At 48.3% G+C, this 14,826-nt stretch overlaps 1 protein-coding gene across 1 annotated transcript in view; it reads right to left on the bottom strand.

The window, feature by feature from the left end:
* Positions 1–261: 261 nt before the first annotated feature.
* Positions 262–14,826, bottom strand: part of Togaram2 (TOG array regulator of axonemal microtubules 2) — a 49,509-nt gene continuing 34,944 nt past the window's right edge. The window contains exons 17-18 of the mRNA XM_059248179.1: positions 7,151–7,237; positions 262–662 (exon numbers count right to left, since the gene is read on the bottom strand). Of these exons, the coding sequence (XP_059104162.1) occupies positions 325–662; positions 7,151–7,237 (425 nt within the window). The 3' untranslated portion in view covers positions 262–324. The remainder of the gene's footprint in view (positions 663–7,150; positions 7,238–14,826) is intronic.

A 14,826-nucleotide genomic window follows, 5' to 3' on the forward strand; every position in this document is an offset into this window, starting at 1 on the left:
GCTCACATGTGGGGGCTGGGCTGTATTCCTGCAATATGGGGGTCTATGCGTCCCTTTCTTGCCCAGATACTTGTCACTATCCTATCTAAAACTAGGTCTGTGGTTGTGTTTCGTAAACTGGTCTGATGGAAAATTCTCTGTCTATGGTTAAAAAAAGCGTAAGGTTAAAAAAAAACCTTAGAAAAATAAGCAATTCTTTTATTTCTACTTCAAAATAGACTATATACATCGGGGACTCTAATGGGGAGAGTAGGCCGTGAGGTGACTGCATCATAAAAAATAAAATAAGGTAAAAAATAATAATTTCCCATTTCAGGCCCATCTTTAATCCGGCGGCTGGGGGCAGCTGGTCCCAGTCATCTTGCTGTCGGGGAGCATTTCTCCACTGGTGACCTTGTCATTGCCCCCCAGAGATTCAGAGTCTAAAAGTCCCTGGAGTGTCTTGAGGACATGCTGGGGCTGATTGGCGGCGAAGTCCTGCAGGCGGGACCCCATTTGGTCCTGGAGGCTTCCGGCCAGCCTGCACACCACCGTGCGGGCGTTCCCACCACGCCCAGGCAGCACGCCATTGCCAGTCATTTTGTTCAGGAAGTACCAGAGGACGGGAAGGACATGCCGCTCCACAGCCTGAGGCTTTCGGGGGTACACTGAGGCCACCAACACTGTCACAAAGAAAGGAGGGAGGGTTATTTGAGTTGCACACTCTATCACCAATTCTGTGCTCCGGAGGGCAGGCACCCCAGCCGGGCGTATTTCCCACCTAGGCCCTGTGCACAAGCCTCATGACATTCAGGGGCCCATTAAAATGTTTCAATTTATTTTAACATCAGAAGAGAAATATTGGTTTGTATTCATAACAGTCATAAAATCTAATTTTATTTTTTTATGAAAGAAAGGACCACAAAGCCAATGCAAATGAGGCAGGTCCATGACGATCGTAATGTGTTCCCTCTGCCCCAGTGAGGGAGATGAGGTGGGTTGCGATCCCACCTCTACCATCTTCCAGGTGTGTGAACTTGAGAAAGATACCTCTCTGAGCTCTTTTACACTTGTAGAGTAAGAATCGCAAACCTAAGCCAGATTCTCGAGACTGTTAGAGACCCCATCATACACAAATGTCAAGTAAGCATGTGACAGACAGTAGCCAATATTAGCATTGCATAAATCCATATTTCCACCTGTGAAAGTCATACCAACACAGAGAAATGCTACACTAGCAATGGGACCTGGTAGGAATGAAGTTATTCTCGAGACAGACCTGTACCCCTCTCTTTGAATATCCAGCTACGGAGACAACGGTCCCTAGGAGGAATTTCCCCGAGGAAGGAAAATTTCTCCCTGAGAGAAGGAAACGGATTTGTCTTCCTGGTCCTTGTCAGATCACCTTGCAGGGAGACTGGAGACGGGCCAGGCAGTGGTGGCACACGCCTTTAATCCCAGCACTCGGGAGGCACAGCCAGGCGGATCTCTGTGAGTTCGAGGCCAGCCTGGGCTACAGAGTGAGTTCCAGGAAAGGCGCAAAGCTACACAGAGAAACCCTGTCTCGAAAAACCAAAAAAAAAAAAAAAAAAAAGACTGGAGATGGTAAGGATGGACATGGCTACATCTGGCCTGGGACAACGTGACTATGTATGCTTCTATTCCAACCGAAACCTCAGTCAGGACCCCTCAGACGGACTGAGGGAGGCTGCAGGAGCTCTTTGTTGCTCCTCCCACTGTGACTACCTTGAATAAATCTCCGTTCTCTGCTTTCCCCTATTACTTGTTCTTTAGATGGCTTGTTGAGGATGGGTAGCTGAAACCAGCTTGTTAGGGCTGCCGGGGTCCGGACTCCAACTCTAGCAACTCCAGTCACAGGGAGAAAAGTTGAGTGTCTCCAAAGAAGCAGTCTAGCCTATCAAACAGCTAGCAAGGAACAAGACCCACAGGGCCTCCCCAGCATCTGGACATCTAACGTCACGATCAAGCAACACTCTGTGAGGATGAATGTGTGTGAAAGCCATCGGGCTCCAGATAGACCCTCCATCCTGGTGAAGAATCCCCTGAACCTGGTTGTCTCAGGACCCAACCTTCTCAACCCAAGAATACTCATCACCCACATGAACCTGCAGCAAGCTCTCTATCAGCAAAGTAGGTACCAAGGCTGCAGCCAATATCAAAGCCTCCCCAGGCCTGCGTGGAGAGGTTGCCCTGGCCTGAGGCTGTGACTATTGTGACTCTTATTATCCTAAGTACATTAGTGCTAATTATATATATATATATATATATATATATATATATATATATATATATATATATATATCTTACTGGTGTGTGTATGTGCACAGCCCACTCTGCCTGGCATCCCAGTCAAGTGCTGGTGAAGGTAATAAGTCTAAGAACAGTGATTATTTGATTTATGGGACCAAGAAACTAGAAGGTTCTAGAAGACCATGTGGGCCTAGCCATATCTGAAAAATCACTCCAACCCAAGACTTAGAACTTTAAGACTCCATTTCCTGCTAAAAGGGTGGATGTGAACCCATTGTTCAGAGAAGGAAAGCAAGATTCAGGCCAAGGGACTTCTCCTCCATCAAGACCTTGCTGAAGACAGAGGCCACTTTGCCTTGGCTCCAAAAGCTTGCACCCACACTGTCCTCCAAACCTCAGGGAGTCCCATGTCCCAGAGGCTAGTCTAGAGCTTTAAAATGCCCAGTTTGTCCTTCTCTCAGGGGCTTAACATCGCCCAAACCCAAGGGTGTTCCTTTGATTTCTGAGTCAGTGGAGAACCAGATAACCTGGATGTCCCCTCAGGGAAACCAGATGACCTGAATATCCTCCTCAGGTCCGACTGATACTCTCCACAGCATTTCCATGGAGTGTAAATTTTGGCTATGACTACCCCAAGGTTCTTGCATCCCATCTTGGTGGTGGGGAGAGGGGTCCCCTGGGAACACCAATGGTCACAGTTCTCTCAGGTGTCAAAGTGATGACTGGGAAGGCAGGTCTGCACCCTGCAGCCATGTACGTGTCTCTGAGAGAGGCTCCAATACAAAGAGCCTTGGAGAGGTTCCATGAAGAAAGGGAACTGGCTGGAACAGGCTGGATGCTGTATTCTCTGGGCTTTGAGGAGGCTGTGTTGGGGAGCAGTCACCAAGTAGCCCTGAGGAAGGGAGGCAGGGGAGGTAGGAGAGAAGCATCTACATATATTCAATAGCCAAAATGTTTCCTGAGTCTCTGTGGGATCTCTCAACCACACAACCAAAGTGAGGCCATGAAAACCGTACATGTGCATTCTGTGTTTGTGGTGGCATTACTGTCACAGGGGCCCAAAGCTAGGAGTGTCCCAGTGTCCATCATCAGGTGGAGGGTGAACACAGTCTGGGATGTGCATACAGTAGTCTATCTTTCTTCCTTCAAAAGAAAATTTGGGGGCTAAGAAAATGATAGTAAAGTATTTGCTGAAAGCATGCAAGCCTGAGTTCACTCCCTCAGAATTCACATTTTTTAAAAAAGCCAGATAATAACATTTTTTTAAAGCCAGGCATAGCTCATAATCCCAGCAACAGGGAAATAAAGACAAGAGAATCTCTTGGCTGTCTGGTCAGCTAGTCTAGCCAAACTGATGAGATCCAGATTCACTGAGAGACTCTGTCTCAAAAAATAAGGTGGAGGAGACCGGAAAGCTGGCTCAGTGGTGTAGAGCACTTATTGCTCTTACAGAGGACCCAGGTTCAGATCCCAGCACCCACATGGCAACTTGCAACCACCTGTAACTCCAGTTCTAGGGGATCCAATGCCTCTACTGATCTCCCAGGGCTCCTGCTCACATCTGATACACAGGCATACACTCAGGAACGAACACCACACACACACACACACACACACACACACACACACACAAATTCTAATGCCTGCTACAACATAGGTGAACCTTGAAGACATGATGCTAAGTGAAATAAGCCAGTCTCCCGAAGATAAACTGTGTAGGAGTCCACTTACATGAAGTGCCTCGGAAGTCAGTCTCACAGAGACAGGAAGCAGCATGGTGGCTGCAGGGGCTGAGGGGCACAGGGAGTTACTGTTTGATAGGGTGAGAGTTTTCAGTTTCACAAGATGAAAAGAGGTGGGTGGTAGTGGTGGTTGGATAACACTATGAATGCAGTCAATACCCAAAGAACCTCCTTAAATGGAGCGGTAAAGTTCAAGTTACGTGTATCTTAAAACAATAAAAAAAAAAAAAATGGGGGCAAACCAATAAAAAGGAAAAGGAGAGAAATCCCAAGAACCATCCCCAACCCCGACCTTAACTCCTAACCCTAACTCGAACCCAGTTCAGAAACAAGACATCGGCCTCCACCAATGGGGTCACCAGCCCTTGCCCTATCAGATCCTTCTTCTCTCCTGCCATGGCTTGTCTACAGACCCTCCTGGACTCTGACCCTCTGGGCAATGAGCTACTCACTCTCTTGACCTCCAAAGAACAGCAGCCTGCCCACCTCAGCTGCCCAGGCCACACTCCCTCCCCTGCCCACATCTCAGCTGCCCCAGAGCCACGGTCCCCAGGCAAGGGACATACATGGTAGTCACTCAACTGGTCAGGTCAGTCTCTCAAGTTAGCAGAGGGACAGAAGCCCTCCGGGAACCATGGTGAAGAAGCAACCCCATTAAACTTGAGCCTAAAAGACAGCTGAAGTAATTACAAGAGATTGACTCCTAGTCAACTGTGTTGTTCTGGTCCATGCCTGTGTTGGAGGCGTTTCTAGCTAACACCTAGTTAGCAGAAGAGCTTGGGAGAAACTTGCTTCGGAGGTCTCTTGAAAAGAAATGGGGAATATTAACAGTAAGTGGATAATCTATGGTGAGACTCCTCATCCACCTCAGCTCTCTAAGTTACCTACAGGTGTTTGTGTGTTTGTTTTGGTTTTTTGTCTTGTTTTTGGTTGTTTTGGCAGGGTCTTTTCTGACCTTGGGCTGGTCTCAAAGTCCCTACATAACCAAGGATGCCCTTGAATGTTTGATCCTCCTGCTTCTGCATCCCAAGCACAGGGATTACAGGCTTGTATCACCGTGTCCAGGGACGGAATCTAGGACCTTGTACATTATGGTCAAGCGCTCTACCACTGAGCTGTAGCCGTAGTCTGCAAAACACTGATTGTGGGCAACGGGAAAGGGTTGTGTCTGGTCTCCTGGGTGATCTTACTTCCACACCCCCCATCCTCACCCCCAAGGCGTCCAAACCCCACACCAAAGCCACGGATGCTCCCAGCCCTCAGGCCACATCTTTCCAGGAGGCCTGGCACCTGAATGGGAGGTAAAGAGTCACTCCTCCGGGGGCATAGGGAATACTAAACCAGGACACAGAGACAAGGTCTGGGGCAAGGGACGGGACAGGGAAGTCAGAATTCAGAGGTAGCACCCAAGTCCTTAACGATGCTGCCTGTGACAACCAAGCACCTCCTGAGCATCCAAGACTCGGGGACATTGGGGGAGGCAGCACCCTGGTGACTCACTATGGGGTGCACTCCCAAGAGCATGGGGAAAAAAGGGACAGAGGAGGTAATGTGAGGTGCTAAGATGGTATGGAAATGACCCGGTGGAGGAAGAGGATGGCTCCTGACAGCCTTTGTCTGGCCAAAGAAGCGGCATTTTTTTTTTCTTTTTATTTTCGTGACAATTGTCAGCTACTGAATCATGGGCTAGGCAGTGCCTACCTGAAAAAGCCATTCCTTCCTGACTCATCAGTGGAAGCCAGATGTAGGGAAACACATCTGTAATCTCAACAGTAAGGAGACTGAAGCAGGAGAACTTTACATATGAGGCCAGCCTGGGCTACATAGAGAGCGTCTGTTTCCAAAACAAACAAACAAACCAAAGGAGTCTACGTCTGGTGATAGCTCAGTCAGCCAAGCACTTGCCTTACACCCCGAATTCTACCCCAGAACCCACATATGGTGGTTTCTGTGAGAAATGCCTCTCCTAGGCTCAGATACTGAACACTCAGTGGTCCCCAGTTGGTGATGCTGTTTAGAGATATGGTGTGGCCTTCCTAGAGGAAGCACAACACTGAGAGACAGGCTTCGAGAGTTCCTGGCCTCACCTTGCCTCCAGTTTACTCTCTCTGCCTCATGTCTACATCTGAATATATGATCTCTCAGCTTCCTGCTCCGGCTGCCTCCCACCACGCCTTCCCTGCCGTGATGGACTCGTATCCCTCTAGAACTATAAGCCAAAATAAACTCTGTCTTCCATGCATTGCTTTTGGTCGTGGTGTTTTACCACACTAACAGAAAAGTAACTAACACACCAGACATAGAGAGAGAGAGATAGCTTGAGTGTAATTGGCCCCCATAATCTCATAGGGAGCGGCACTATTAGGAGGTGTGGCTTTGCTGGAGTGGGTGTGGCCTTTTTGGAGGAAGTGTGTCACCGTGGGGGCGGGCTTTGGGGTTTCCTATGCTCAGGATACCGCCAAGCATGTCAGATAACTCCCTATTGCCTGCAAGCCAAGATGTCACCAGTACCATGTCGTTACGTTCCCTGCCATGATAATGGACAGAACCTCTGTAAGAGAGCCACCCCAATTGAATGTTTCCTTTATCAGAGTTGCTATTGTCATGGTGTCTCTTCACAGCAATAGAAAACCCTAAGACAGACAGACAGACAGACAGATGAACAGGTGTGGTGGCTTGTGCTTTGTACCCATCACTGGAGAGTAAACTCCAGCCACTCTAGCCTACTTAACAAGTTCCTGGCCAATGAGAGACCCTGTCTTAAAAAAAAAAAAAAAACCTAAGTGTATACTGCCTAAGGAAAGGAAGCCAAAGAAGTCCTTTGGCCTCTATATACATGTGCCTACACCTGCACATGCACACAGGCACACACACACACACACACACACACACACACACACACACACATTTTCTAAAAAGGTACTCAGTGGGACCCAGGTCTGTATAGAGGAAGAAATACATTCTTAGAAACTATTTGGTTACGTACCTCGCTTTTACCAAAAACAAAGATTGTTTTCTGGTAATGTGGAGAGTGCCATGGAAAAAGCAGACTATAAAATTTTTTAAATGGTCTTTGAAATCTAAAAAAAAACTATACATTCCAGTAGAGAACAGTGATGGACAGGCTGTCTGGGCTGGGTGGGGTCACGGGTGCTCACCTGAGAGGCGTTCTGTGACAGCCAACACCGCAGGACCACTCAGGAAACGCACACGTCCGGCGAAGGCTTGAAGGAGGCAAAGGTGGTCTGAAAGAGATGGAGATGTCAGCGACCAAGACCTTGCCAGCTACGCCAACACACCAGGCACTCACGGTGCTAGGTGTCCACATGCTCTCATGAGGAAAGGGCTCTACGGGGAGCTGAATTAATTCTTCCAGATCAGGGTACACACACACACACACACACACACACACACACACACACACACACACACACACACACACGGAGATTGGAGGATAACCTCAGATACTGGCCCTCACTTTCCACCTTATTTGAGACAGGGTCTCTCACTCTCCACTGCTGTACATCAAGCTAGGGATCTCACAAGCTTCTGGAACTTGTGATAATAAGTCTGGCTGAGATGATAGACTTGGGCATCTGGCTTGATCTGGGGACTGGATCAGGTCCTTCCACTTACATGTATCATCCCAGCATAGGACCAGTTTTTGAAAAAGCAAATGAGCAGGATATTAGGGGAGAGTAGGAAGTCTAAAGCAGTTAGATTGACTCCAAACAGTCTGCCATTTATTCTCTTATGTCTGATTCATATTGTCTGATTTTCCAAATTGCCCTAAACTGAGGTTTGAGATAAAAGAAAAAAAAAGGTAGATGGATGACTGGCAGACAGAAGACAGACACACAAACAGTGATGCTCGCAATAGACGAAGGAGGATGGCTACATGGATATTTGAATGTATTTATAGCTTTGCGGTGAATGGAGGCACTAACCGCCGGTCACAGCAAGGTCGTTAAAGGGATGGGGATAGCATTCAAAAGTCAAGGCTTTTATTAAGGCCTGAACACACACTCTGGTCATTAGGATACTCCATGTCAGGTTGTCACTTAGTCCCACAGTGAGCACTTCCTGGTGCCCTTTACGTGATGGACATGGAGCCCAGAACTAGTAAAAACGAGTCTCCCTCTCCTCCAGGAGATTTCTGTGATTTGAACATGAATCTCACCCAGGGTGGGAAATTGCACTCCTGTAATAAGAGCCTGAGTGAAGGTTGATCAACACCCCTAGGTCTGTCCATGGAAGGCACAGGAGCACAATGCTCTGCTACCTCCCCACTGCTCCTGCCACGAACCTGGAGGCACTGGCGTGCCCAGCTCCCAGCGTGCCCGGCTCCCAGCGTGCCCGGCTCCCAGCGTGCCCAGCTCCCAGCGTGCCCGGCTCCCAGCATGCCCAGCTCCCAGCATGCCCAGCTCCCAGCGTTTTGCAACCACAACAATCATGGAATAACTTAATGGAAAGTAAGGCAAGGAGTGCAATGCCCTTTTCAGGGCGATGGCTACGGGGCTTGCCCACGCCTGTCAGGAGGGCAGGGCAGGTACAGCCACCCAGCAAGTGAGTCCTGGTGTCTGAGTCAATTTTCTGCTTCTGTGATTTTAAAAACTAGAATGAGCCATTTACAAACAATGAAATTTTATTTGGCTCGGGGTCGGGAGGCTGGAAAGTCCTAGAACAGGTACTGGCCTCTGGTGAGGGCATGAGTGTTGCATTAGTCTATGGTGGAAGGCAGAAATGCATGCCTGTGTGTGAGAAAGATAGAAAGACGCCAAGTCACCCTTTACATCAGGATCCCACCCTGTGATATTCAGCCATCCCTGCGGCAATGCGTTCATCTGCCCTCATGGGCAGAACCCTTGACCTAAGTCGCTCTCAAAGGTCCCTATCACTCACCACGACCGCAGAGGGATTTCAGCTTTAAGATGGTTGGGGGGAGACCTCAGAGCCAAGCACCCGAAGTCAGGGGCCTGGGTTTAATAACTGCTTGGTCCAATGTAGCACAGTAAAAGCAAAGTTTCTCCCTCCTTAGCCCTCCTCACAGGGCTCAGTCCAGCTTCTGAGCCTTGGCACAGTGCTCCAGAGCCAGAAAGAAGTGCTCCCAGGGAGTTCTTGGAAATGAACCACCAGCCAATCAACCAGGCAATGCTGCTATGGCAGCCAGCAGGGGCACAGGGTACTCCATAAATGCTTGCAGCATACAGGAGCTTGGCAAATGCTGGCTGAGTACAAGTGCTTGGCAAATGCTGGCTGAGTACAAGTGCTTGGTAAATGCTGGCTAAGTACATCTGCCTGGTAAATGTTTGTAGAGTCAGGGCACAGTTTTTCCAGGCTTGTTTATGAATGTCAGAGCACTTTACTCGGGCACTTGGCCTTGTCTTGTTCTGGTCACCTCTGTAAGACTGGCCTTCTTGGGTCACACTTGGGGTTAATGAAACAAGGGAGCAAGATAAAGGGGTACAGATTCTGGGTTCAAGTTGCCTGAGCTTAAATCCTGTCTCTTTCATATTTTACTATGTAACACTATATGAGCCACTCACTCCCTCTATGCCTCAACTTACCCATCTACAAAATGGGGCAAATCCTAGTTCCTTTCTGAGTTGCTGTAAGGTTTAGATGAGTTGATTTGATGATTGATTAGTCATTTGGTTAGATGAGTTGATTTAGATGAGTATAATATGGTTACACCCATATTATACAATTAATAATGTATCTGCTGTTCTAATGAGTTTTATTATTGCCCTAAAATTCTTACAATGTAAAAATCAAACAAGAGGCCAGAACCTTGAGCTGGCTTGAGGTAACTCAGCAATAGAATGCTTGCCTAGCATTCGCAAGGGCTCTGAGTTCAGTTCCCAGCATCATTAAAAAAAAAAAAAAAAAAAAAGATAATGGTGGTGGTGGGGATGATGATGATGAATTTAACATTTGAAAGGCTAACATCAATACTCCATTAGCTAGGCCCACATTTCCAGAGGATTGTTTTTGCCTCACAAGGAGGTCTAGACTTGGTATGCAGTGAAAGCACGTAAAATGTCATGCATGAGAAGAAAACAGGCCTGGCTGGTCAGTCTGTCCTCCTGAGGCTCCCTTCTCTACAAAGGGACAGAGGGACTCCCAGCATTATCACAGTTGTCCCACTTAGTGAAGCCCTGAGGCCACCAGGCCACGTTACCCTCAGACTACTTGAAAGCCACAGAACTGTATTTGTCATTTCTTTAAAAAAAGGAAAAGAAAAGAAGAACTGTTATTAACATTGGGCATCCTTCACTTTAGCTTTCTTCCTTTCTTTTTATTTTTTTGACTCTTACTGTGCGGCTCTCAGAGATCTACCTGTTTCTGCCTCCCCCTTCCTGTGCATATCCGTGTACGTAATTGTGATATTATACATTTGAATTTGCAGCCTGTTTAACCAAATCAGAGCATGAGCGTTTACATATGATAGCACACTGGAGCCACGGGCTGCCCTGGAGTACATACACACACCTCTGCAGGTGGGTCAGTTCCCCCTCCTCCTCTATTGTTGGATGACCACACCCAGTTTGGGCCGCGCGGAGGACGGTCGTGTATCTTCAGTTAGTGAACGGTGATGACTGTTCCCAGTTGGTCATCAAGCCACTGTGCACATTGCCATGGTTTTCACACTTTCCTTTTAAAATTCCTCTATAGGGAGATGGTTCCGTCAGTAAAGGACTCGGCACACAAGCTTGTTGACCTGAGTTCTATGCCCAGAACACACACACACACACACACACACACACACACACACACACACACACACGACTGGGATAACAGTGTGTTCTTAGAATCTCAGCACTGAGGAGTTGGAAACAGGTGAGTCCCTGGGGGCTTACTATGCAGTTATTCCAGGTCACAGTGAGAGAGTCAATCTCAAAAAATGAGGTAGAAAGCTCCCAAAAAACTACACATAGACACAGACAGACAGACAGACAGACACACACACACACTTTTATGAGTTGGTACTTGTCATAAGTGGATTATAGTCCTTTCAAATGCTTCAGATTTTTCTATTTCCCAATAATTAAAAGCGTGATTTTTTTTCTTTTTGGTCTTTTTGAGACAGGGTTGCTCTGTGTAGCCCTGGCTGTTCTGGAACTCACTCTGTAGACCAGGCTGGCCTTGAACCAGATCCTCCTTCCTCAGCCTCCCGAGTGCTAGGGTTAAACCCATGAGCCACCACTGCCCAGCCCAACAAGCATGATTTTTATAGAAAAGAATGAGATTTCATGTTAAGTAACTAGTAAGGCTATAAAGTAGCATTGAAAACTGGTTGCTGTTTATTTGTTTTCTCTTTGAATTTTTTAGACAGGGGCTCACATACAATTCAGATTGGCCCTAACTCATGTTAATCCTCCTATCTCCACCTCCAAAAATGCTGATATTACAGGTATGGACCATGAATGTCTGTCTGTCCTGAATAGAACTAAAGGACAGAGTCCACATCAAAACTGGATTCACTTGTGGCTTTTCACTGGATGAACTTGGACACCTATGGGCTTTTTTGAGGGTTTGATATGTTGGAGAGGCATCTGGATGCAGAGTCTAAGCCCGTTGACAACGTGACGCCAGTCGTATGATTTACAGACATTTAAAGTCAGAGAGCAAACAACAAAACTAGATCCAAGCCTACCCCCACCCCAAGCTTATCAGGTCTCTCCAGCACTGGCCAGAGGCAGAGCTAAATTGAGAGCTCCTCTTGGCTATGAGACACCGGAACGTCAAGGTCACCTGGGGAAGGCCGAGCTGTCTGCAGCCTGAGGTTTTCATCAGGCAAATACCTTCTCCACCTAACCCAACGGTAACAGAGCCCAACGGGGCCAACCAGTCTGCTCCAGCACTTCCTTAATCCTCAGAAACGCTCCCCTGAAATCAGGTCTCGGTGTCTAGTAGGGAAAACGGCACTGGGTCTCAGGTGCAGAGAAATCCCAAAGCAGAAAGTGGGTGATGAACGGCAGAGGCCAGGTTGCAAGCTGCCCAGACTCCTTCCTGTCCACCGCAGCCGCAGGGGACAGCCGCGGAAACTAGCACCTGTTATGTCGGCCAACGTCACATCCAAGCCACTAACCCTCAGGGAAAACCAAGGAAGAAGACACGATTGGGGCTGACGAGACCACGCTGTCAATGAATTTCACAATCAAGCAGCATCTTCGGCGGCGTCCTAGGAAAGCCAGCCCCACCCCCACCCCCACCCCCACCCCCACCCCGTTCAGCTGTGCCATCTGGACTTGTCGCCAGAGGACAGCGGTCTCACTTGGCATTCTTCTTGATCCTCCCGCCCCGCAATCAGCAAGAAACAGACTGGAGCATGCTGCGCAGTCACTCTGGCCTTCCCCGTTTAAGAACTGCCCAGCATTTTACAGCCCACCTCCAGCCTGGTGCCCAAAACCTCCCGGGAGGGCCATGGAGAGGCAGGCTGTGGAGAAAGCACCTCTGTAAGAAGGGTCCAAAGGACCACTAGAATTACCAGGCTTAGCAGGGTAGTTTGGGAAGACTATATTCATTTTCTGTCCCCACTGCTCCAGGCTCTGCAGTGACCACCCAAAGCTCTGGGCAGTGGGACATTGACTCGCATCTCCGCCGAGCTACGTTCAGCTCAATCTAAGCAGATGAAAACTATTTGTGGGGACAACATGATTCTCCCTTGCTACTCACTGGGGGCGATTCAATTCTCCATGTCGCTAACCGAAATCCGTAAGCTTGCCGCTTCATAGTCAAAAACACCTTCAGAATCCGCGTTGCTAGTGGGACTGAGAAGGCCCGCGACACAGCAAACCCAGCTGGCCCAGAGAACTCATTCCCACGCCTGCTCAAACACCACCACACCCAGAGCCAAGATAGCATGCTGCACCATGTAGGCTCCACGGGAGACTTCGCCAGGGATTTATTGGGTTCCCTCGGACCTTGGAGGCCAGCACTATTCCATCTCATACCTCAGCGCCAACCTAAGGAGTAGAGAAGACGCCCCCCCCACACACACACACACACACTGGCATCATGCTCCCTGCACCAGAGTCTCTGCCTGGAGGACCAGAAGAACCGTTTTCAGCTGTATCCAAGAGGACTTTGTCCCAACAGGGAGAACCACATAGCTAAACCCCTGCTTGCAATGTGCTGGTCCCCACGGGTTTCTGTGTTAGGAGCCTGGTCTCCAGCGTGGAAATGTTGCCAAGTGATGAGGCTTTCAGGAAGTAGAGGATAGCAGAAAGTAATGAGGTCATGAGGAGCACTGCCCTTGGAGGGGATTAAGATAGGCCTTGAGAAGTGAATCAGTTCCCACGTATTTTCTTTAAAAAACAAATAACCCCCGTGTGTGTGTGTGTGTGTGTGTGTGTGTGTGTGTGTGTGTGTGTGTGTACGTGTGTGTACGTGTGTGTATGTGTACATGTGTGTGTACGTATGTGTGTGTGTATGTGTGTGTGTGTACGTGTGTGTGTGTGTGTGTGTGTGTGTGTCAGAGGCAACCTCAGATGTCACTCCCTGCCTTCCACTTTATTTGAGACCTGTGTTTAACCGCTACATTCACCAGAGTAACTGAGCTTCCCAAGATTCTCCCTCTCTCTGCCTCCCATTTCTCCACAGGAGCACAGACATTACGGGCATTCAGGCTTCCATGTCCCACTTGAAGTGCGTTCTGGGATCTGAAATTGTGCACTCAAACCAAAAACAATTTATTTACTGAAAACTGCCACCTTCCTTCCTGGTGTCTATCTTCCTGTCTGACCTTCTAATCTCCTCCACAGCAACTCCCACCATTGGGACACCATCCACCATTGTGATGTCATCTACCATTGTGACATCATCCACCAGTGTGACGTCATCCACCATTGTGACGTCATCCACCATTGTGACATCATCCACCAGTGTGATGTCATCCACCATTGTGACATTGTCTACCATTGTGACATGATCCATCACTGTGACATCATCCACCATTGTGATGCCATTCACTGTGAGGTCTACAATAAAGCTGATCAGAATCAGGTGCCATGCTCTTGGACTTCCAGAACCATATCTTAAATTTCTTTATATATACATATATATATATATATACATATATATATATGTATATATATATATATATTTCCCAGCCTTTGTTGTAGTAGCAGAAAGCAGACTAATACACAGGCCACTCCCAGGTCTACCGCTTTCCAGGGTACTCATCCTAGGTGAGTACAGCAGATCCTTGGGTAGAGGGAATCTGACTCTTAGAACTATGGGAGACGCTAAATTCTGTTGTCCAGAGTGCCAGGCTCTTCCATGCTGGGGAAGGTTGGCCCAGTGGCAAAGGGCAGGCTGAAGCCCTTGGCAGAGGAAGAGTTAAAAGAGTCCACTCCCCAGACATGAGTGATCATCCTCCTCCAATACCTAAAGCCCATTCTGCTTTGTGTAGGTTTTCCCAATAAATCCAGGGCCCGCGGTGATTTACCAAGAGCCTTGATTATTGGCAACAGCAATCTCACTCACCCAGAGCAGCTCAGGGAACAAGCTGTAATTTAGGGCTCGATTTGTATTGTTTGTTCTGTAGCACACAAACTCAGCAAATCATAAATTTCCTCCGCGATGAAATGTGGAAATGGACAATATTTATGAACTCAGGAGAGGGAGGAGGGCTTGACCAAGCCTGTGATTTGTAACTGAAACTCCTCCTGGTTGGTGGCGCTAGCCAAGGACACAGCCTGCTGTCCCGGGCCCAGGAACTGGGCTCTGGCCAAGGCATGGGAAGGAGGAGAGGAGAGTGTGCCAGGGATGTCTCGCCCAAGACGTTCTGTGAATGCGGAGGCCAGGTGCCACCTTGTCCCCATCCGAT

Source organism: Peromyscus eremicus, chromosome 22 (genome assembly GCF_949786415.1).
Source record: "Peromyscus eremicus chromosome 22, PerEre_H2_v1, whole genome shotgun sequence".
NCBI classification, from domain to species: domain Eukaryota; kingdom Metazoa; phylum Chordata; class Mammalia; order Rodentia; family Cricetidae; genus Peromyscus; species Peromyscus eremicus.